At 38.4% G+C, this 25,972-nt stretch overlaps 1 protein-coding gene across 1 annotated transcript in view; it reads left to right on the forward strand.

Moving 5' to 3' along the window:
- KaiR1D (Kainate-type ionotropic glutamate receptor subunit 1D) overlaps window positions 1-25,972 on the forward strand; it is a 1,638,136-nt gene that overhangs the window by 282,004 nt on the left and 1,330,160 nt on the right. The window contains exon 13 of the mRNA XM_089592467.1: window positions 15,485-15,626. Within this exon, the coding sequence (XP_089448593.1) occupies window positions 15,485-15,626 (142 nt within the window). The remainder of the gene's footprint in view (window positions 1-15,484; window positions 15,627-25,972) is intronic.

Raw genomic sequence — 25,972 nt, forward strand, 5'->3', positions numbered from 1 at the left:
CACTTAAATCTATGCTGCTATGACTACAATGTTGCTTATTAGTGCGAAGCAAGTTAACTAATAGCTTTCTTTATAAAATTAAGAAAACAAATATCTGACCCTACTGCATTTTCATTGAATTTCAAACCAAGAAAGGATCCAACACTACTTTTAGCATAAGAACCAAGCCCTACACACTTCTCTAAGACTTTGGATGGATTGAGAAATGACTGAAAAAATAAAGACTTACACTTGTGGCTCTGCATGACCGGTAATTTAACAGTTAGAGGAAAACTAAAATGTGATACAAAACTTTACAAAGCTTATCAGTCATTTATGGTTAAATGCTTCACACTGACAACTCTAAGTGGAAATTTATCTTTTTCATGGTAGTCTTCTTAGCATGCTGTGAAAGGTTTGAGGGATATATCTGGCTACTAAACTGCAGATTATTGTAACTGGTTACTCTCATTATATTTTAAAGATATTATAATGGACCCTACTCTAATGTCTTCCCAAAATCGCTATTGATGCTCAAATGCTATTTTTTGGAGGCTTCAGATTATTTGTAACTAGCGGCCCTCCCGTCTCGGCTTCGCCCGAGACTCACTCAATGGAACACCGTACTAAGTTAATATGTAATGTAAAACGTTCTTAGTTAGAAATTTTATATCTATTCCTGACACTCCTGAAAAAACGAATCTTCTTATTTGAATCATATTTGTTTGGAATGCATACAGTTTATTTGGTCAAGTAAAAAGCTGTTAGGAGTGAGAAAAATATAATTATGCTAATAAGTACCGTGCATTCCTGATGCCATAAAATAACCGTTAGCCTCAAAAAGCCGTTGATTTGCAGTATGTCTCGTATCATCTATGAACAGGGTTATTTTTTAAAGCTGTTTCGATTCAAAGCTCACCAAAGATACATAATTTAAAATTTTTTTCTCTTATCTCACAACTTGAAACCAGAGAAACAAAGCCCTGGAGCTTAAGCTCTTCGTTTTTTATCGCAACAAAAATACAAATTCATATGATACCTATTAAAAAATCTGGAAGATTTAAGAGATTACTATGAGGGTTAAAGTGAAAAGCTGATTTCTCACTTAATAAATTATCTCGTCATTTTCTTGACGCCTAAAATTGTATTTATAAGATACATTTAAAGTTTTCGTTCCAATACGACTTCATGTGACTTTTAGCATCGTCGAGACTCTTGTGAGTCCTAAAGGCAATTTTTTTTAACTTTATTAGGTTGTAATGTATTTGTTGGCAAGGTAGTTGGACGTACTATGACCCTGAAAAGGACCGGTGAACTTCTTAAGTAAGCTCTTCCTTGAATGAAGTTTCCAGCAAACGTGATTGCCTCTATACCTCAGAGTGATCCTCGCTGGCCTGTTATTACAGCACCATACTGATAACAAAGGAAACTATAACGTTTGAAGCTTTGGAGCTAGTTTGAGAGCTCTTTCCCAACGTCTCCTGGTATAACGTCGAAGACGTTGGTGCACGTTTGATATATTTTCTTCATAGCTGTTAGGTTCTCTTAACGTAGACCTTGGAGAAACGCTGATTCCTGGTTGAATGCTTAAAGTCTAAAGGATAGTATAAAGTCGTCGATCACCGGGGTTCCCTGCTTTGCAACGAACAACTTTTCTCGTGACATCTGCCAGTGAATGACTGACTTGGTTTCATAGCAGCCGGCTTTACATAGTCGTTTAGTTGACGAATCGTCTCCGGAAATCGTAGTAAAAACGTATTTGTTGGTAAGGTAATTAAAACTTAGGTGGACCTAAAAAGAAACGATAAGATTGATGGTTAAGGAGGGAACGTAAGAACTTATAATGGCTCTGAAAAGGGCCAGAGGTGAAACTTGCAGCCATTCCTTATTATTATTCTTGATAATGGAGAGCAAGCTGCGGGAAGCTCGACTTGTATCCTTGGAGTCTTTCTGTGCCGACACCGTACATGAGGAAGGTACGCTGCTGACCGAAGAATATCTTATTTTCAAGTCATTCCCCGGATAACCAACCGTTCATCGTTAGTCAGGAAAGCAGATCTGGAGAGGACCTTCCCTGTAGGTATGCCTTTGAGACGACTACTAAGAAGGAGGCTGCTGTGACTGCATGTACTCTTTAGGGCTGTCTTTCCTGGCTAATATTTAAAGTAGAAAATTTTCTGACGGCACTACATCGAATGGTTAAACGGCCATAGAGCTTTAAAGTGCTAAAACAGGTTGTACTCTGGCTAGGCCCATTTTCTGGTATTACACTGGAGACGTTGACGATCTAAGCGTCTGTTTTTCCATCGCACTCGGTTATTTTGGCAATCCGAGGTAAAAACTAATTTATTCGCTTGCCCATTAAAGAAGATTGTTATTGGTAGGGGGAATTTCCAGCTACACAATGCACTACTCTGTTTTTGGTGTAGTGCCAATGATCGACTACGAGAATCGTCAACTCAATGGGGAACGTTATACCCACTCTTTGCTATTTTTGATTGCGGATGGCTTAATTTTACCTTGACGCCACCTAGTGAATCCTACTGAACTAAAGCGCAAAGCTAGCTTAGTTGAGCAAAACTTTAAGCTTATTTATCACTATTGTTATAAACTTTTTTAAAAAAACTAAGCAAAAACTATCTCGGAATCGTAAAGAATCTGCATGCAAAATTTCAGTAAAGTCGGTTAAGTAGTTTTCGTGGTTAGCAATTACAACGGTTTGAGTGACTTTTCTGTATATATTAGTAAGGTAAAAACATATTTATTTACAACAGAAACTTGCGATGTGGTTAATAAATTTTTTTAACCAAATGGCATTCTACGAAAGCTTTAACTCAACAGAGATCTAATAACAGGTATGCTGACAAGCTTTAATTTGTTTATAGTAAGCACTTATCTTCAAAAAGTTGTTGCATCTAGACAAGCACGCAAACTTATGCTAACTCTTTCAGCTGATTTCTTGTGAGTTTCCAGATAACTGAGCAATACCGTTCTAGAGTAGATGGTTGAACGTTTTTTTATCGTTATCTTCAAGAACATGTGAGTTCATTTGGTTAGTCAACATTGTCATTTGCTTACGATATAAGATAGTGCTAAATTAATGTTAAAGAGCTTAAGAGTTAGGTAAAATGACAGTTTGCTGCAGCTTTTATCAATTATATTTTTCAGTGTTATTGTTAGTTACTAGCTTGAAATTCCGATTGTTTGAAAAGAATAGAAAAATACTTTTTTTGTTAAACTACATCATACACAAAAATTTCTTCAATTCCTCTTACAACTTAATTTCATCTTGACTACAGTATTAACAGACCATGTCTTTTGGAATCTTTTGGAATCTGTTGTGAGATGCACAAGTGTTACCTTTACATATAGCGCAGTCCATACAAATATACAAAATAACTTTTGTCATCCTCGGCAGAAAAATTTGTTCTTCACGTCCACTTAGTAGTTTGATTCTCGGCCAGTGCGACTTTTTCAGGCAAGTACCTTTGTAAATTTTCACATATGTTTTTTCACCACACCATGCTCCTCAAGGAGAACTTATGCGACTTTCTCGCACCAAAAGTTGCCTAAGTTCTCTCACCCCCCTCCTGTAATGAGAGCCTCCCCATTTCTCTTCGTTTCCTTCCCCCAAGTGCTCAGTACCCTCAGTAGTCACCTTTATAGAAGCCAGACGTAAAGCACTATAAAATAAAAAAAACAAACATATTTGTATACATGGAATCGATGAAAAATTTCTGTATATGCATATATAAATATATACATGAAAATTTGTTATTGAACTTATACATACAGATAGATATTCGTTGTGCACTTTGGAGCATGGATCTCATAGAAGTACCCCTTTCAGCGAATGTAAAAAAATCCTACGACCATACATTTGTTGATTTACGTCTTAGTAAGTGGACGTTAACAACAAATTTCACTATCAGGGATGACGAAAATTATTTTGTACATCTGTACATAGTGTGATATGTGTGTAGGTACCTAACATTTATGCATCTCATTACCAGTCCCAAAAGACTATCTATTTCTATTGTGACGTGACGAGTCACCGTCACAGTCAGAATACCGGTTTTGTGATAGCAGAAAGGAGGAGAGGCAGTACAGTGCGCACTACCCCTACCTTATCCCAAACCCATACATAGGTATCTATCCCTACTATGGGCAGCACAACCGATTCCCGACTGTGTGTAACACCTGGTGTTTGTGTGTGTGTAACAACGCCACACACACCTGTGTAAGTGGCTGAGGTGCCAAGGCAGCACGGATCAGCGGGCCGGGAGGAGAGACTCTCTCTCTCTTGTCTGCTCCCCGTAGAGTCATACTCTGATATACGTCGGTTGAGTTTTGCGTAAGCTAGTGAGGCGAGCTCGGTATCAAGCGACAACAGAAGACGCAGCCACGGCTACCTGTTGCTGACCCGACCGGTTGCAGGCGTATACACGCGGCTTCGGCTGGGACTCGTGCCATCCGAGTGCTGATACCTGCCAGACGGATCTCCCAGTGCCCGTGGTCAAGGTGCGGTGTACCTTGCCATAGGAGTGTTAACGGTAGGCCTGTGTCCCTTAATTCTGTCCCTACCGTGAGAGCACTGTGCCGAACAGCAACTGCCGGACCCACAGGGTCGAGTTGTTAGTTGATAGGTCTTGTCAAATGGCTGGACGTTGACATTCTTTTGTATGTCATACATAGTCATTGTCAGAATAAACGCATGATCTTTGTATATAAATAGATGTGTTTTCCTTAATTGTAGTTGTTTGAATGCCAGCTATCCACCTATCCTACTGGCCCTTAAGGATAATTATTAATAAATATTAGATGTACAGCATCTTGCTGCTGACTGCAAGGCGAGCAAGACTCGACACATCACATGGCGCTCGATTAGTTGTTTAGGCAATTGTCCAGCACGGTGCTCTCATACGGCCGTTTTGTGTGCACGCTGTATTGAATATTATTTTAATGCTAAATTTGTTTTTTTTTGCACATTTTAATGGTTATGTTGTAACTTAGTTGCCAGCGCATTATTGTGCTGTTAGTGCGTGCTACTCCTTTAACGAAGTTTAAATATAAACAGTACTCATTACTTGATAATAATTTTTGTGTATATCAAATTGAAAGTTGATCGTTTATTTTTCCCTACCGTTTACCTTTGCTAGCGTGTAGTGAAATAAAAACAAGGTGTTTTCTTTTATTTCTCAAGTGCGACCTTGTACAGAATTAACTACTGTGTAGTGTAGATTGTATATGATATACGAATCGAAAATTTAATAACAAGGGAAAGTTAAAGACGGTAGTGTTTACATTTAGTTAGCAGCGTATTAACACCAATTTATTATGTTGTAAAGAATTTGTTTGGGATAATCCCTACAGTAGCTTAATAATTTTAAGCTACTTGTAAATACACAGTATAACATCAACCCATACAAGCGATATAATAAGACCTTATCGTGTATACTCGACTATTCGGCTTTGTTTATTTCGTGACCCCTAGCGTTCTACACACAAAATATGACAGTCTCACTAGAGGATTTGGAGTTCTCCTTCAGCGCAAGCGTAACAGGGGGGGACGAACTCCAAGCGCTGAGCCATGAGACAATAAATAACGTAATCGAGGACACAATTAAACTATACACGGACGGGGAAATATTCCAGTATTTAATATTGCTAGGGTTAAAAAGTAATGGAACCACGCCAGAAGCTAGAGATAGATAACAACGTTTCTTGAGCAGAAAATATATAGGGGCAACAGCTACAACGTGGACTAAGGAAATAGATGAAGTCACTCGAGTAGAGAAAAATAGTTTGACTATAGACTTTTCAGACATGGAGTATAGGCCGGGAAGCCGATAGACACAATTCAGATACGACGAATCGTCGGAGGCAGACGCAAGTGTCACACGAGAGGATCGAGCCACCACATCGTCACCTGCAAATCAACAATTCTGTGAAGTTGTAAGCGGGCAAGTACGTCGCGATCTCAATACTGTGAGGGAGCAAAGTGACCAATTAAATATGGAATCGGTAGTACGAGATAAACAAAACGTACCATCCAATACACACGGAGCATTACAACCCTACAGAGGGTCGTTTGAGTGGACCCCGCAAGAGATACATCGGGAACCTACGAGTAGACCGTCACGAGTATTAGCAGCAGGTCCTGTACGTAACTTGGGGGCAAATAGAGCTGCCAGAGAAAACATAGGGACTGTAAACAAGGAACAAAGGACAGGTCTAAGGATGGGCGAAAATAAATTTATGGCACTCAGTGGTAATAACCGTCAAGCAGCTTTGGCATCGGGGGATAGAGAGGGTAGTGCTGCAAACGACCGTCGGGTAAAGTGGTCAGACGGACACCCTACCAACCATAACTATGAAGGCTTGGCATCTCAGGATCACAACATAAGCGCACAAATGGGATACACGGAAGCAAGGCGTAAAACGAATAGCTACACACAACAACACGTACCCCACGATATGTCAAACGTGCCCCTAACGCACTCAACGATACACTCGCTGCCCCCGCAGACTCGAACACCTACAGCCCAAACGCAAAATGTACCTTTACATTCGTTCCTCAATTACGCAAGTATGCAGTTACCGACAACTGGCAGCATCAGTCATCCACGTGTAGAGATACAAAGTCATAGCCAAGATAATTTTTCTCACGAACATCGATTTACCATAGGACCTAAAGATTACTGCAATTCGACCTCAGCTAACCAAGGTGGACAAAGCAGAGGCATTTATGGAAATATTCCCAGCACTAACGCAGGGTATAATCAACATTATTAAACTTTGGCAGGCGTGGGAATATTAGCACAACAGCGCGAATCACAAATTAGGTGCGAAAGGTACAAGCTAGATTTGTTGACCCGTTGGAATGTTGAATTTCGCGGACGTGCTAAAGATGATCCTGAGGATTTTTTGACCCGACTATGGGAATGCGTGACGATGTACAACTTGTCACTAGAGCAATTATTAAGGGTGTTACCGGCAGTGTTTGACGCAGAAACAAACAACTGGTTCCGACGGGAAAAATACAACTGCCGCTCTATAGGCGAATTCATAACCGCTTTCCAACTACAATATGGGATAAATGATTTACAGGGTAGGGTGAATAAAGAAGCTGAAAGACGCACACAGGCGCCACATGAGGATATAGAAATTTACCTATCCAATCTGCGAACCCTATTAGACAAAATTTACCCACCCCTGCCGCTCTACGAACAAATTAATCGGGCATACAGGAATCTTCATCCTTATTATTGCTGTAGAATTTTAAGGGCACAGATAAACAACTTTAACGATTTTTTGCTGTTGGGCAAAAATGTTGAATTAACCTGGCAACAGGATAAAGAATACCGTCCACCCCCACTACCCGAGGATAGTTTGTTCCCGGCAACATCTTTCATTCCCCGAAAACAGAATACACCAAAGAAGATAGTGGCAGTATCAAACACCCTTACCCCTAACGTCGAGGATATAAAAACGTTGACGCCAACAACTAATACCCCACTGAGCGGGGAGGATAAGACAGAGAAGCAGCGTAAAACTGTGCTACAGCAGCTTGAAAAAATGCTAGCTCCGTTAAAAGGTATGATGCTAGAAAGACAAGAGGTAGCTGAACGGCACTCGAATGCGCAGGCTTCAGCTTTTAAAAAGAAGAAGTCAACTGGCAATAACACGAAAACCCCTGGTGAAAATACCACTACAGATAACAGGGACCGATCGTGCTTTATTTGACGAAATGTGGGACAGTGGCGTAATGATTGCCCCTACCGAGAATATTGTACCAAATGCGGCAAGATAGGGGACAAGCGCTACAAGTGCCCCAAATGTAACACGGAAAGGACGGGAAACGCCAGAGGAGTAGGGCAGTTGGAGTTGGAGCCACCTAACCGGAACAATACGCGTTTCCAAATGAACCAGAAATAGTAGTAATTAAGGCAGCTAACCATACAGACCAACAGGAGACTTCAAAAATTTCTTCAGCAATAGGACTTGCGGTACTTGCATTTATGACATGGCTAGTAGAAAATTTAGGCGACGTACAGAATTGTAGTAATCGGCAAGTATATCGACTGGGAAAATTTTTCCAAATGGCTCAGTTGGGTTTCATGAGTTACGGGGCCAAAGTTATAACAACGCTAATATACTGGACAAACGAAGCGATGAATAGAATCAGTTTCATAGCTAACAGTATGTACAAATGGGGCCTAGGAAGTTGGGAGTTTAAAAACACCCATCTCTGAAGCAAAGGACAGAAGGAGCGGCAATGGCCGAGCTTCCTATCGTCGACCGTAGATAAGGTGTCCGCCGCGAGTCGAGGACTTGGGTGGGGGACATATGGAACTGAAAGGGCAATAGAAGTTTTGGCACTTGCTGAGGACCCTCGTTACTATTTACCGCTGGATGTCGCAGGTATTAAAATGCATGCCCTCGTAGAGAGTGGCGCAGTGCACTGTTACCTGGGAAAAGGAATTACTAGGCGAGTGAGGAATTTTCAACCCTGTTGTGCAACAATTTCTGTTGCAAACGGCAAAGTACTTGCTGTTCAAGGCACTGTAAGCATTCCGTCAACCATCGGGCGAACTACCAAGACGTTAACGTTGGGGTTAGTGGACGAATTAGAGTACGAAGCCATTTTTGGAATATATTTCCTACGAACTTTTAAAGTAACGATCGATTATGGTAAGGATGTATGGCGTACCCCCCCAAGTCCCTGGCAAGAATTTAAGGGTAAGGATGGTGATCAAATACGTTCAGCAGCGATTGCTGCTGCGGGGGGATTGGTAACGATGACCTCTACTGAGGAGCACGAGCTAGAGAAAATCCTAGATGGATTGATAATCCCTTGACCAGACAAGCTCGGCATAACTACCGTAGCTAAACATAGCATTGACGTACAAGGTCACCCCCCAATTAAACAACGTCCCCGACGGTATGCGCCTAAAGTCCTGCAGATTGCGTACGATGAGATAGACCGTTTGTTGCATGAAAATATCATCGAGGAATCGGAAAGCGCGTGGTGCAGCTGTCCATTTTTGGCGCCAAAAGCCAACGAAAAGTTTCGGTTTTGTATAGATTACCGGAAACTTAATGAAATTACGCGAAAAAACGTGTATTCCATGCGACTTATGGATGATATTTTGGACAAATTGCACCGGGCGAGGTTTTTATCAAAAATCGACGTCAGTGAGGCCTATCATCAAATCCTCTTGGATGAGAACAGCAAGGAATACACAGCCTTGACTGTACCCGGTAGAGGGTTATATTAATACGTGCGCATGCCCTATAGACTGACCAACGCCCCAGCTACATTTCAGACCATCATGGACCAAATTATTAAACCAGAGTGGGAACCATACGTATGCACATACATGGACGACATTATCATCGTCACAGAAACGTTCAAAGAGCACGTCAAGTGGCTGAGAATTGTTTTAAAGGCATTAAGGGAGGCAAATCTCGTAATTAACCAAGAAAAATCAGAATTCGGGTGTGGAGAAGTTAAGTACCTTGGATACGTGGTGGACGGGAAGGGACTTAGGACAGATGTTGACAAAGTCCGGCCAATCTTAGAATATCCCGCACCTACCAACCTCAAACAACTTAAGAGATTCATAGGAATAAATGGATGGTAATCCAGGTTTATCCTTGATCTTGCCAACAAGAAATCGCCCTTAACAAAGCTCATGTCTAAAGACATGAAATGGCAATGGATTGAGGAGCAGCAGTCAATATTTGAGAGCCTCAAACAATCTCTAACCGAAGCCCCTGTCCTATCCATGCCCGACTTTACGCAACCGTTCGTCCTACAAACTGACGCCAGTGACAATGCTGTGGCCGCAGTGTTAACCCAAACCCTCGAAGGTGAAGAACACCCGATATGTTATGTCAGCCGCACACTAAGCAAACCGGAACGTAATTACACCGTAACTGAGAAGGAATTTTTGGCTGTGCTGTGGGCTGTTAATCGATTAAGGGGATATTTGCAGGGGGAACGGGTAACAGTAATTACTGACCACAGCAGCCTATTATGGCTCAATAGATTAAAGAACTTAGTAGGGAGATTGGCTCGATGGAACACTGCGTTGCAGGCATACGACTTGGAGTTTGTCCATAGTCAAGGTAAACTACATCAAGTTCCAGATGCCCTATCCCGTGCCCAAGAAAATTTAGTCACAGTAATTACTCCCGATGCCGAGCAAGTGCGCGATAAATGGTTCTTGAAGCGAGTTAAGGGGGTGCAGGCTGCTCCACAGAAATTTGCGAACTTAAAATATGAGAACAGAGCCCTTTTCTTCCACAAACCAAACCCTATCGTTAGTTCAACGATGGAGGACCTCGACGAATGGAAAATTGTCCTGTCAAAGAAACACCGCGTCCAGGCACTATACGATGCCCACAATGCCCCCCAGGCAGGTCACCCAGGAGTGGAGAAGACCTATGCTTGTCTCGCCAACTATTATTATTGGCCGGGTTATTTCCAAGATGTGGTTCAGTATGTCCGGGAATGTCAAGAGTGTTAACAGCTAAAAGTCCTACAGAAAGCTCCTGTCGGATTCATGGGGGAAAAAATCACTGAGCAACCATGGATGGCTATAGCTATGGATATTTCAGGACCAAAACCTTCATCGAAGAATAGGCACCGATATATCTTGATCATCCAGAACCTATTTACGAAATATGTAGAGTTAAAAGCACTTCGCAAGGCAGACGGAAAAAGCATCAGGAAAGCGGTAGAGGAGCTAGTATTGAACAGGTGGGGAAAACCGAAATACATCTTAACAGATAACAGCACCAAATTTGTCAACCGGAAACTGAAAAAAATGTGTAAAAATTATGGCATTAAACACTCTACCATCCCACCATACCACGCACAGGCTAACCCGGCAGAGCGTGTAATTCGCACCTTGAACCCGATTATAAACTCGTTTTTGGATAAGGATCACCGGCTGTGGGATATACACCTACAAGAGTTTGCATTTGCAATGAACACAATGGAGCAAGCGTCCACGAAACTCACCCCGGCGTTCCTGAACTTTGGCTGAAATCCTCCACCTGTAGCTTTTCCGAAACGTGACACACCAACTGCACCATTAGACCTAACAAATACCTCCTTATGGGCCGATAGGGTAAGCCACTTAGAAATGATTAGGGATTTGGTAGGGAAGCACCTTGAGTTAGCGCGAGAGAAGCAGGCGGAATATTATAATTGGGGGCGAAGGGCAGAATCATTTGCATTGGGGGACAGTGTGATGCGGAGAAATCACGTACTATCCTCAGGGACCCAGGGATTTGCCGCGAAACTCGCACCCAAATTTGTGGGTCCCTGTACAGTAACTTAATTGCTCTCGGACGTAGTAGTGGAAGTGAGGAAGACCGCGACAGGAAAAGTAGTAAAAACTTATATTAATGACCTCAAGCGGTACACACCCCCACGCCATTCATTGGACAATGAATCTAAAGTGAGCTATACCCCTACGGACCCCAATCATGAGAGGACAATGAATCCGGCGCCAACCAACTGGGCGCAAGGCATGGGCAGACGCATCGAGGCGAGGACGGGATCCCCGGCTTGACGACCTGTACCGCGAGCCAAGTGGAGAGGAGCTGAGGCAACCAGGCAGAGTCATTCCCCAAACACGATTGGTCATTTAAGCAGGGCCACCTACGGAGAGGAGACCACAGCCCAGGGCACCGATCCCGACCAACGGCCAGTTACCAGGTCCCAGAGCCGAGGGGCCACCCACACCAAGGGAGGCAGATGTGGTTCCTCCCCCCCCAGGGTATGACCGATCCCGACTCCGGCGCCCACCAGAATCATTGCACGCCAGATCCGCCCCGATCCGGAGCCGGTAGGCAGACTGAGCCCCAGGATGCTGGAGCAGCTCTTGGAGATTGCTAACACCCTGGCGGAGGGACCTCGGCCAGTAGAGGATATGGAGACAATCCAGTCGGTGCTCAGGCAGATCCACCTAGCACAACGAGGATACGTGCCCCTAACAGCATCGGCGCCGGCCTGCCCACCCCGACGAGCAGTACCACCATCCCTGCAGGTGATTCTAGAAACGGCAAGGATTCCACGGTTCATGGACATGCGGGTAACTTGGCCAAGGGGAATGCCTGGACCCCCACCGTTCACCCCAGAAGCGGATCTCCTGAGAGAGGAGACGGTGCCGACTCCGTAGGCCATATCTGTTCCGAATCTGGGATGTTGGAATTGCGGGAATCTGGGGCATCGTTACGCACAGTGTACGACGCGCGACCATGCGAAAAAATTTTGCCACAAATCCGGAAAAAAAGGGGTGAGCATCACAAAATGTCCACATTGTCGTGACCTCTGGGCAGCAGAAAGGCGAGCCTATTCGGCAAGGCAGGCAGGCAACAACATGCCACGCAGAGGAGCGTACAATGATTAACCCTACAGAAAATATTGATTATCCCTACAGAGAATTTTTTTTTTTTTCTTTCTTATCCTTTTTGTTTTTATTCCAATCCCAAATAGAGGATTTATTTTATATTACTTTTACGAATTGCTATCATTTCTATTATTAGTATTATTCTGTATTTTTCTTTAAATATAGTCCTTTAACCTGAAAATAAAGGCTTTACAATTTATTTATCCACACGAAAGTAAATAAACGAACAATAAAACTTTATTTTATGTTAATTTTAATATTATTTTTTAAGCGCACTGTGAAGCACGGTATCACGCAACGAATTTATGTCTAATTTTTTTGATTGGAACAGACAGCGGCATACAACATTGGCTTTCTTACCTAGTATAGCAAGAAATCTTTCTGTTCCCTTACGTTTGCCTACCTGTTTCTTTACTTTTCTGCCACTGCCAGTTGAAAATTTTTTTTTGTTTTCCTCTCTTTCCCCGTTTTTTATGTTACCAGCCAAGGTATTGGCTGAGTTTGGGCACGGGGAGGTACCGAAGGGCAGATAAGTAAAATTGTAAAGTGCGAATAGCACTGGAGCACTGGCGGTGGGAGCAGGAAAGAGCCCTTACGGCTCTGTCCAATCAGAAAGGACGAAGTCATTTTTTTTTTTTTGAGTTGTGGATATAAAAAAAGTTAAGTTTTTATTAATTAAATTTTTGTGAGACATCTACATGATGAGATAAACAGATAATCCTGCCCCACTGGATAGGCACGTAGTTTTTTTTGTTGATTATAATATCGCGCAATTTTTACTGCATTCTTAATTTCCTGTTTCAAAAAAAAAAGTTTTCTTTTGTTGTTTGATTTATAATTTGGTTGAGTTAAGGCACTGTTATCTATTGCTGCAGTCAGTTTCTTTTATTTGTTTTTATATCCAACACCCAGGAATATTTCGATACTGGTTGTCGCAAACTACTTTTAAGTTCAATTGTAAGCACAGGCGAGTGCAGCTGCACAATGCCATCTGACAGGGAATGCTAATAACTAGTGTTTACACTGACACCACACACAATACCGTGACAGTACACCGCTCGTTACACCAACAAGGCCGTTAATTTAGGCCGACCAGTATTTCCTGCTGAATCCTAAAGAAGTAGACGATCTGCTACACTATACGCAAACAAATACTCTACGTCATCCTACACATCCGTCCGGATAGGGCATTTAGCTAGATTCGAACGCACACCTTATAGGACATAAAAATTAGGGTGAAACCAGGGTTTGCGAATTGGGATTTGTGACGTGACGAGTCACCGTCACAGTTAGAATACCGGTTTTGTGATAGCAGACAGGAGGAGAGGCGGTACAGTGCGCACTACCCCTACCTCATCCCAAACCCATACATAGGTATCCATCCCTACTATAGGCAGCACAACCGATTCCCGACTGTGGGTAGCACCTGGTGTGTGTGTGTGTGTAACAACGCAACACACACCTGTGTAAGTGGCTGAGGTGCCAAGGTAGCACGGATCAGCGGGCCGGGAGGAGAGACTCTCTCTCTCTTGTCTGCTCTCCGTAGAGTCGTACTCTGATATACGTCGGTTGAGTTTTGCGTAAGCTAGTGAGGCGAGCTCGGTATCAGGCGACAACAGAAGACGCAGCCACGGCTACCTGTTGCTGACCCGACCGGTTGCAGGCGTATACACGCGGCTTCTGCTGGGACTCGTGCCATCCGAGTGCTGATACCTGCCAGACGGATCTCCCAGTGCCCGTGGTCAAGTTGCGGTGTACCTCGCCGTAGGAGTGTTAACGGTAGGCCTGTGTCCCTTAATCCTGTCCCTACCGTGAGAGCACTGTGCCAAACAGCAACTGCTGGACCCACAGGGCCGAGTTGTTAGTTGATAGGTCTTGTCGGATGGCTGGACGTTGACATTCTCTTGTATGTCATACATAGTGATTGTCAGAATAAACGCATTATCTTTGTATATAAATAGATGTGTTTTTATTAATTGTAGGTGTTCGAATGCCAGCTATCTACCTATCCTACTGGCCCTTAAGGATAATTATTAATAAATATTAGATGTACAGCGTCTTGCTGCTGACTGCAAGGCGAGCAAGACTCGACACATCACACTATATATATATATAATGGCCAAGTGCTGTTTTTTTTAAAGGCCAGACGTATGTGCGCATTGTCTTTTAAGTGCTTTCTCTTAACCGCCTTCGTCGTTGCGACGAGTCAATTCGTGCCTATATTAACCATAGCATTACCCAGATTTTAACTTTTCTTACTTATAGTTTGCCGTATAATTAGTTGCTTATCTTTTGTAATCGTGTACTCAAAACTATTACTATGTGCTTTTACAAACTTTATTTTGATTTCAGAGTGACCAATAGGTGATGATACCACAAAAGTCTAGCACTCTATGAAAAAAGCACTTATAGAATACATGAACTGGAAAATTAACGTACCCATCATTGGATACGTTTAATAATCCATCCTTCTCTTGTTAGTATTTCAATAGGACTAATACTTAAGAAACGTACGACGCACCAAACGATCTTTTTTTTTCTACGTTAACCTATATCGACCTATTCAAATTAAAATTGGACAAACTTTTTATACGGGATGACCAAAATCGTATATTACGTCACGAGGCCGTAAAATGGCTGATCTACGGCCGCATGGAATGTGTCACCCGAGGTAAAGCTAAAGGTGACATCACGTGGCCGTTTATCAGCCACTTTATGGCTTCGTGACGTAATATATTATACTATCAATTTCTTTTATGTGCCTACAAATCAAAATATAATCTGTCAGTAAATCAGAGTATTGTGCTAAGTAAAGTTGTTTATTGTTTTTCTGACATAGCACCCAATAAAAACAAAAATTTCAAGTCACCTCGTAGGTGCAGATTTTTTGTAGTTATGTGTCCTAAAATGAATTCATGGTAGTTTTAACCATATTTTTTAGTCCATAAGAACACAAAATTTACTATTAAACACATATAAAAAAAAGTGTTTTTTTAAAAATAGTACTGTCAAAAGTTAGTTCTACGCTGACAGTTAAGATGATGTAACTATTTTACTTATTAACTTATATTTTTCAGGCCATTACTAAAACAAATAAAAAATGCTGCAGAGTCTCATATTGTGCTTGATTGTTCAACTGATAAGATTTATACAGTACTCAAACAAGCACAAGAGATTGGAATGATGACTGACTATCATAGCTACTTCATTACATCATTGGTGAGGAAGATAATTTTTAGTATAACTATAACATTAACCTTGAAGTTGCTGAACAAAGAGTTTCTTCTTGGCTTTTATTTTCATTTTTACTTTATACGACAGACAAACCCATAAGAAAAATTATGATACGATTCTCTATGATTATTTAACCTTACATAAAATAAGTAATGCTTTAAGTATACACAAATTTTGACAAATGAGTACGTCATACACACAAAATTTACTAGACAGTCATCAAGACGAGCTTTTTTAATTTTGGCATGCTTATTTAATTTATCTTGTTATTGCAATCTTTCGATTGAAAGGAATGTATTACAAGAAATAATCTTAGTGTCCGTTAATTAACATGGCTTTCAGCTATTTTAAACTCTGTATATTTTCATACCACTGATTCCCTTAATTTTAGTCAGTTACGAAATTATTTATATCTTTTCAAAATTATAGAAAAAGTTTAGAATGATTTTTTATCTTACTTATGTATAAAGCAAAGTCGCTAAAACCGTTGTAATCGCTAACTGCGAAAACTGCTGAACCGATTTTGCTGAAATTTTGCATACCGATTCTTGACACTTCCTAGATGGTTTAAGTATGTTTTTTATTTAGAAAAATTTAATAACAATAGCAATAAATAAGCTCGAAGTTTTGCAAAAATACACCAGCTTTTCACTTTAGTTCAGTAGGATCCGCTAGGTGGGGTCGACATAAAATCGAAGCTACCTGCAACAGAATGGAATAAGTGTGGTTATAATAGGCCGGAGCGTCGCAGTTTTTTCTGCAATCGTCGACTGGCAGTTCATCGAGCTGTATTGAGAATGGTAGTTGAAGTCGTGCAGTTTGGTATCCCTGTTACCAATGACGCTCTTCTCCGAAAGGGAAGTGATCTCGATCTTTACTATCACCTGAAACCTTCAGGATTAATGAGTGCCACTAATAAAAAATTTATTCGAACCGATAACCTCTCTGGCGGAATACCAGGCGACGTGTCTAGCCAGATCACATCCTGCTCTGACACTTCAGAGTTATGTGGCCATACCATAATCAGGCCTGGTGCCGTCAGAAAATTATTTACAACAAATATAAGCCAGGGAAGACAGCCCTTAAGAGTACGGGCAGCCACAACTGCCAACTTCTTCGTGGTCGCTTCAACGGCATACCTACAGAGAAGGTATTCTCCAGGCCCACTTTCCCAACTAACGATGAGCAGTAGTTATCCGGGCATTCCAGGCAATGACCTAAAGACGAGATATATTTTGATCAGTGGCGTATCTTCCTCATGTACAGTCTCCGTACACAGAGACTCCAAGAGTAAGAGTCTACCCACAGCTGGCTCTACATTATCAAACATAATAATAAGGAATTACTAGAAATTTCATCACTGGCCTTTTTCAGGGCCAATATGAGTATTTACGTTCATTACTTAACCTTCAATCTCATCGGTTGTTTTGAGGGCCCCCTAAGTTTAAACTACCGTGCCAACAAATACTTTCCAATACAACCATTTCCGGAAACATTATTCGTTGACTAAAAGACTACGTAAAGCCGGCCACTATTATACCAAGTCATTTATCCACTGGCAGACGTCACGAGCAGAGTTGTTCGTCGCAAGGCTGGGAGCCCTGGTGACCGACGACCCTATATTACCCCCTCAACTCTAAGCATGTAACCAGGAATCACCTATCTTCTCAAAGGTCTGCGCTGGGCGTACCTAACAGCTATGAAGCAAAAAAAAAAACTTGAGCCAACGAGAGTCTCCAACGGGCAAGCATCACGAACCAATCTCTACTAATCTCTCCACCTTAGATCATCAAAACAACTAAGTCTGCAAAAAAAAGCTGCTTTAGACACCAACGTCTTCGACGTTATGCCAGAAGACGTTGGGAAAGAGCACTGCAACTAGCCCTAATGCTTCGGACTTTGTAATTTTTCTCCCGATCAGTCTGGGTCCTCAACAGCAGGCCAGAGAAGATCACCCTAAGGTATCCAGGCAGTCCCATTTGCTGTAAACTTTAGTCAAGAAAGAGTTTACTTAAAAAACTCACCGGTCTTTTTTAGGGCAATCGGACGTTGAACTACCTGGCCAACAACTATATAAGAACTTAACAAAATTGACAGAAAATAGCCTTTAGGGGTCACAAAAGTTACAAGAGGGTGAATTGGAAGGAAAACTTCAAATGTATCTTATAGCTTTGTTCTTGAGCTCAAATCTGGTGACATAATAGTGACTTCCGGTGTCTTATTTTCGGCCATTGTCAATAATAAGACATCGGAAGTCATCATTATGTCACCGGATTTGAGCTCCCGAACAAAGCTAATGAATACAATTTTAGGCGTCAAGAAACTGACGCAGGAAATTTATCGAGATTGGAACAGCAGCTTCAAAATCGACAAATAAAGAATCCATTACGTGAGAGATCAGCTTTACATTTTACCCTCACAGTAATCTTTTAAATCTTTAAAGATCTTAATTCAGGTTTTTAAATAAGAAAAAAATATATTTGTATTTTTGTGGCAATAAAAAATGTAGAGATTAAGCTCCAGGACTTTGTTGCTCTGGTAATAAAGTTGTGAGATAAGAGAAAAAAAAAATTTTTTAATATACATTTTTGAGAGTTTAAAATCTTAACATCTTAAAAAAATAGCCCTTTTCGAAAATTACACGGGAGAAACTGATAATTAACCGGTCCTTATGTCCAACGATCATTTTATGGCATAAGGAACGCACGATACTTTTCAGCATAATTATATTTTTTTTTTATTTTCACAGCTTATTATTTGATCAAATAAACTAAATGGATTGCGAACAAACATGTTCTTAGTGAAAAGATTTTTGTTCTGAGAAGTGTCAGGCATAAATGTAAAATTTCTAACTGAAAACGTTTTACATTACATGTCAACACACTACGGTGTTTCATTTAGTAAGTCTCGGGCGAATCCAAGACGGGGGGCTGCTAGTAGTAGATATTTAAAATTGAAACTGTACTATTATAACAAAATATATATTTTTCGGAAAAAGCTTTTTTCAAGTCCAACTGAGTCTGACTTCCTATTATCCTGACAAATGAAAAGCTATTATAATATTTATAATGAATGAGCGCTTAAAACTTATCATTTCGAAATCACATTAAGTATGTTCTAAGGGTTACATTTATCAAATGTTTTGATTATTTTTTTGTAATCTCTTGAGGACATTTGGATTCAGATGGTCAAATTTAAACTTCAGAGGTGGCTGTAACTTAAAACGCTAGTAGGTTAAACATGTGACTGATAATGTTCTAAATGAATTTAATATAATAGGATATCGTAGGGAAATAACTTGTCTTAACAAAAACTTTCATTTGCTTACATTTTTTGCAATTTACAAGAAATAATCTTTTAACGTATTTAATTACTAGCTGTTTCATTATGGTTGATAAATATTTCTTAGTATATCATGCACCTTCTTATGGTTTTCCGAAAAAAAATAACTTTGTGTGCAGTTGGAAAAAATGCATAACAGATATTTTCATGATATTTTTAATATAACACAAAACTTATTTGTTAGAAAAAATTGCAGACATATTTTTTCTGTTGGTCTCTTATGCTTTTTTAATAATATTATGAATGTATAGAGACAATGTTGAAGCTCACTGATGAATAATTCATTATGAGATTTGTATGTTTGTCAAAAATAATATTATTTCTACCAATACACAAAGCTCGTAAAACACACCTTAAGTACTTAAATAATTAGAAAGCTGTAAGAACGCATGTGTTTTACGACTTGTAAAGTATTGAATGACAACTAAAGTAAGCCATGGGTCACATGACTAAGGACTAATATCAGAAAAAGATTACATAAATGATTAAGTCTTCTCATATATTTGCTAAAACCTTTGTATTTACGAGCAAATAGAGTTGCTACCCAAGAGTGTTACCTGTGTACTCCATGAAGCGTGATGAAGTTAAACGACATATATTTAAAATTATAACTTTTTATATCACAATACTATACTTTTATCTTAGAAAATATGCTATTCCTCATCAACAGTAGTTTAGTTTGGTAACAGTCGTGAATTCTACCAATTAACTTATCACGTGTAGTCATTTTTTGTCAAAACAAATGAAAAAGATCATAGTGTTAGTAGGTGTGTTTAACATGAACAATGTTAACAATGAAATTTTTTTTGGCTTCTCGTTAATTTATGATACACGAAGAATATCTGGATGCCTAATGAACACTTACGACACTTTCCACTTAACAGTTTTAAAGCATGTTATATAAAATTTATTTCTACAAATTGCAACTAATATCCAGGCCACGTCTACATGCATAAAGTTCTGCACAGTCTTATCCGTTGTTTTAGTAGAAATTTCTCTTTGTCTAAACTTCGAATATCTTGTGTGCAGCCCTAGAGTAGGGTAAAAAAAAATGATGACATACTGGCTAGTCCATTTGCTTTGGCTTAATTTCTCAAATGAACGATTATCATCTAATTGAACGATTGTATTTAAAGTCATACATAAAAAACTTTTTTTTGATGGGATGAGAACTAACAATTGTGAAAGTAAGAAAAACGATCGACTAAACTTTAAGTGAACAATTAGGAAACGATGTATTAAAAAAATATTTATTCACGCTCACACAAGCTCACACGCATGTACACACATACATATTTGAATTGCAACGTTGTGAACTAGAAAAATGTATGAACACGTTACAGGCCCCTTGTCACCGTAAGTCAGTGATAAGAGTCTCATATTCAGTTGTCTCTCCTTTAGGTGGCTTTCTGGCAAAATTTCGATGTAAGGCTCAGAGGCTACGACATTACAAGTAACTGACCTACATGATAACTTAACAAGTACTCGTGCTGTTAAGGGTATGAATATGTGAACGACAGCTACCAATGTGCCAAAGTATCGGGAAGTAACAGAATAGTGGTGGCTAATTCACAGTCAAAAGTGGGCTACTAATACGTAGTGGGCCACACAGCGTACAGTGCACTTGCGCACTGAAACAAGAACATCTACTTGAGCTTGGCATGAAACTGACACAGTGAGAGAGATTTTTTATAAATTTTATGGTAAATGCCCATAAAATTAAGCGTGCAGAACGGTAAACGTGGGACTAAGACGTCACTCTGGACTTTTTATCTAACCTTAACAATTTTTACCGTTACACCCAGTAGAAATTATTGGGCGCTCAACAAAAACTCCCCTTATGACTCACGAGCCAAAATTCACTGGAGGTAAAACTGAGACTATAGTTGAGTTGCATTGTATTTGAAGCAATAAAATTACTATATTATTATACATTCTTTATTATACTATATACATTCTTTAAAAATTTTATGTACATCGGACAGCTCTCTTGCAATGTCAAATCAGCTTAGGTTACAAATATTTACATAAATTAAATTGAAACATTTTAATTACTGTACTAAAATATTTATTAAAAATGGTACAACGTCCAACCGTATCATTAGCAAAAAAAAAAAAAAAAAGTTTTTAAATGAGTACAGTGATGGCGTACTACAATCAAGTAGTTAAAAAAAACGTTTTTTGTCACATATTGTACTGACAATATGTACGGTAACTGTGGTCTCTGTTTTACCTACAGTAAACCTTGGCTTGTGAGTCATAAGGGCAATTTTTATTAGGCGCCCGATGATTTTTACTGAGCGTAACGGTAAAAATTGTGAGGGATAGGTAAAAAATCTGGAGTGATGACCTAGTCCCACGCTTACTGTTCTGCACGGTAATTTTTATGTACATTAACAATGAAATTTATAAAAAAATTTCTCGGTGTGCACTAAAGCAGCGTGGTGTAGCGTCAGCAGACTCTTGCCTGATGAGTAACTGCGCACAGCGCCTACCAAGCTCCCCGTTGCACAAACACCAGCACGTCATTGCAGGGCCACATTGATTCTCAGTTTCTATTCCTCAGACAGCGTATTTAGAAACACCAACAGAGAGTTTTACTGGATACATCATGGTAGGTGTAAATACCTAGTTTTGATGATGTGAACTGTGTTGTGAGAACGTAGTCATCCCTATTTAGTTGCCCTTAATTCCTGAAAGTCTACCTGAAGTCCTTTACCACTAGTTACTTCGTAACATCTACATATTTAACATAAATTTACATCCACGACAGCAAGCCACGCCGTTAAGGTCATTGCCTTCGTGGTATGCTGCATGTCATTTGTAATCAGAGTGTTCATTGCAACAAATATACATGTATTAATAATACGTTGTATCGTTTATAAAGTGTCATTGGGTAGCACTAACTGCAGTTACAGTGAAGTGGTAACTTAGTAACTGTTTTAATGAAGAAAAAGGCTATTCAACCTTATGAGCTATATGATACTACCAATTACTGCTGTTATCACTGCACAAGAGCTGTTGTATTCCAATACTTGTTCGAATAGTAAAATAATTAAAGTATTACCACGCATTAGTCACTATTCCCGGCCAACATGTCACAACATATTTATAGAAACACATTTATATATTTACAATAGGTAACTGATGCAGACTACACATGCTTTTAAGGTACATACAAATAACATTAAAAAACTACGAAGACTATTGGTATGAGTACGATTTTATGTTTAAAATTAATCAAGTGATTTTTTTTCCAAAAAAGTATGCAGAATTCATCTCTAGTCAACGTATATTTGTACTAACATATGTGTTATGTATTGACGTACATGCGTTAAAAATATTTTTTTTGGTATTTCTTATCTCTTTTATGAACAAAAGTTAGCATGGTAGCTTATATCAAAGCATAACTCATATTTAAAAGTTAGTTGACATGTCTAAGCATTACTTGTATTCAAAAGTATACCAAAACGTGTATGTCCCAATATTTTATAGTTGTATAGAAAAATAAGTATAAGCTTATACCCACTGCCTCTCAAATACCCTACAGCTATTTCACAGCATATCCTCAATTTGTATTATGGTTTAACTATTTTACGTGAGATTTTTTACAATAATATTTCAGCAAGCTCCCCACATCACTCTTTCCTCAGCTACTCACCATAAGCTCCGTTGCACTTTACTAAAGCTCCCTCTTCGTAACACCTAGTTTAAGGTACCTTATTCTAATATATATTTGCCGTCTTTAATGAGGCTTAGGCAATTTTAAATAAAATGATAGATAGCTCTGAAATTCAACGATTATGTGAATAAAGTTCGCCAGATTTTTTTTTGGAAAAAGAAATAGGTAGGTCAACACATTTATTTCCGAGAAAATCACTTGTAAAAATTCGTCATTTCAACACGTAACCTTATGGAACCGGAATGAAATTGACTATTGTACTGCAATTGAAAGCTGTGGGCCCAGAAGATAAATTGGTATATATACTTTTAGTTATAAAAAATCAATTAAAAAAAAAAAAAAAAAAAATAGGGTCAACACGTTGAATTTTGAGAAAACAGTGAGGAAATCGTCGAACGTGAGAATTGTTTTATTCAGATGTTGTAAGTGCACATGCGCAGTACGTACTTAACTATACAAACAATAAAATGTTAGTCCAACAAAAGTATAGGTATATAATAGCAGATGAGAGCAAGAGAGTACGGTGTTGTTAGTTTTATCGTGGCAGGGCTGCCATCTTTACACACGGTACCTCGGGAAAACTAATGATTTCTTAAATATCTATTAGCCAATGATTATTCTACGTATTATTTGATATTTCGTTTAAACATTTATATGATAAATATAATTTTTAAAAAACAAAAAATAATCATTCGCATAACAAGTACCCCACATAGGCCCCTCAGTAGATACGACACCAAACGCTGAAGCTTCCTTGATGACTTAATTAAAAAGTTATTAAAAACAAACCAAATTTTAATAACATACTGTTTATTCGACTTGAACAATCGAGTTTAAAGAGCAGCAATCATATGTACATATAGTTTATGGTGTGACACAAAAGTCAGTCAAAACATGGTTTTCTTTTGCTTTTTTAGGTAAAAGAAGTTTTTTTATGACTTTACTAACTATCTTAAAATTGTTACTTCTAAGAGTAAAGCTGGAATTTGTTTCAGGAATGACGAAAGTTACCATATTTTTTATTATTTTCATATTAAATACCAAGTTATTATTTCTCAAACGTGAGTCATACTGACACTAGCCCCATCACAACAATTATATGGTAAACCTCTCAAAAGATTAAGTGAAGTAAGATTACAAATAATTGAATGTATGGAACAAAGAAACAAAATGTACAAATATCTCTGTTTATAAATATTTGTATGATTCACAAAAAATTTGCAGTAAAACTTGATTTATTTGTTTAAGCATATTGTTTATTAAAAAAAAAGACGTCATAAATTGGACACATTTTGGTTAGCAGTTTATTTACTTTTTAATACTAAACTGCTTGATGAAAAATGCTTACAAATATTTCTTAAACACAAACAAAAAAGACCTATATCTTGAATTTTTTTAATGAAATAAATGTCCCAGAATGATGAATGACAAGCAAAAAGAAAAATTTATTTATATTAAGCGATACCGTATTTGTTAATTATAACTAAAAAGCAAATGACATTTTGACTAATGTAAGTTCTCTCACAAAAATATTAGTTATTGTATTTTTCCACGTTAAAAATCATTGAAAATAGATGATTTAAAAATAATGATGAAAATTATAACTATCATAGATATTTTAATCATTAAAATCATAAAAATTGTTATTATACTTTAAATTATTATTTTTATTAAAACTATTGTTGTTATAGTTATCATAATCATAGTAAGTACTTCTATAGTCATTATAAGTATTATTTGTATTATATTATTTTTAATTTCAATACTATTATTTTCCTTTAAAAACAGTTAATATATATATTGCAGCGTAAAAAGAAGGTGACTGGAGGAGCACGCAAGATAAGAACCTTGTTTTTCATTTAACACTCCTTTGTTACTAATATGAAGAATGTGAGGTGTTTTATTGGCCCACCAATTCTTTTGGTGCCTACTCATCAAAAACTTGCTGAGTACCCACAAACTTGTCTACTTTCAACTGATGGCCATTTTTCTCTGCTTCTACCTCCCTACTCTCGTATCCTTTAGGTCCTGAGCTAGAAGAAGCTTACGGATGCATGGATATGTACTATTGTACGTAATACTATTATTTTTGTCACATGAAATAACAGAATTATCTGTTTTAGTATGTAGCTACATGTTTCTGATCTCGTAGATTATTTAAAAAAATGTAACATAATAATGGTACAAGTTGCTTATAGTAGAATAGAAGGTTATTTAACGTTTCAAAAATAAAAGCTGCGTAATGCTTGTAAATGATTTGTAAGATTTTTATTTACGATTTGCACTTTTTCCTTATATTTTTTTTCAAAGTTTAAATCGTATTTCAAAAATATAAAGATTATATTTATGAGGACAATGAAGCTTAAAAAACATATATATTTGTATACTGCTGGGGCTCCGTTCTCCTGCATAATTAACGTGTTGACCTTTCATTTTTAGCATTTAAAACTAATTAAAAAAATGAAAAATTTTCTTATTCAATTTTTATATTTTTTTTTTTTTCTACAATGTTCTAATGAAAAGTAATCTTCTATAAAATTTTAGTTAGAATGATGACAAAAATGATACTCTGAACCTTAAATACGAATTAAGATAGGCAAATACTTACTTTTTTCAATTTTATTTCCATATGCACATACATAGTAAAAATATTAAGACAATAAATACAAGATCGTATATGTTATATGTCTTAGTATTTTTCTTTCAAAGAGGCTTTTTATTTTTAAAAGGTTGTTAAAAACTGTAATGATTCAAGAAACAATACCTAAAAGATCATATAACTTCGGAAGAGATAAGGTGACAACAAAAATGATAGTATAGTTATAGTGAAAAAAAGTTAGTTGTTCTGTAACATACAAAAAAATGAACCCAAAAAAAATTGCATTTTACCCATTTACTTTTATAGTGGGCATTAGATTACAGTTAAATAACATCTTTTTACGAAAAAATGTAGAGAAATGTAGACATGGCTATTAAAATAAGTATATTGCAAAAAAAACATTTAAACGCTATGTAGTTTAACATAGCATCAAAACTTCTTAACTTATAAGTCATTCTTGTGAAGAAGTTTTCTATTTTAAAACTCAGTGTTATTAGGACAGTGAGTGATAAAACAAAAGAAGTACAAATTCAAGTAGTAATATCGACAGCCCGGACGAAGAACAGCTTAGCTCAGATTTTGCCATTCAAACTAACATTGAGAAATATAAGCTAAGCTCTTCTTTGTCCAGGCCATCGAAATCTCCCTATATTATATAGTTGTATTAACGAAAGTAAGTCTCAGCTCCGCCCTGCTCCCCTCCAGCAT

Source organism: Copidosoma floridanum, unplaced genomic scaffold, assembly GCF_036245765.1.
Source record: "Copidosoma floridanum isolate Cflo_tuat_1 unplaced genomic scaffold, Cflo_Japanese_pri ptg000017l, whole genome shotgun sequence".
Lineage (NCBI taxonomy): Eukaryota > Metazoa > Arthropoda > Insecta > Hymenoptera > Encyrtidae > Copidosoma > Copidosoma floridanum.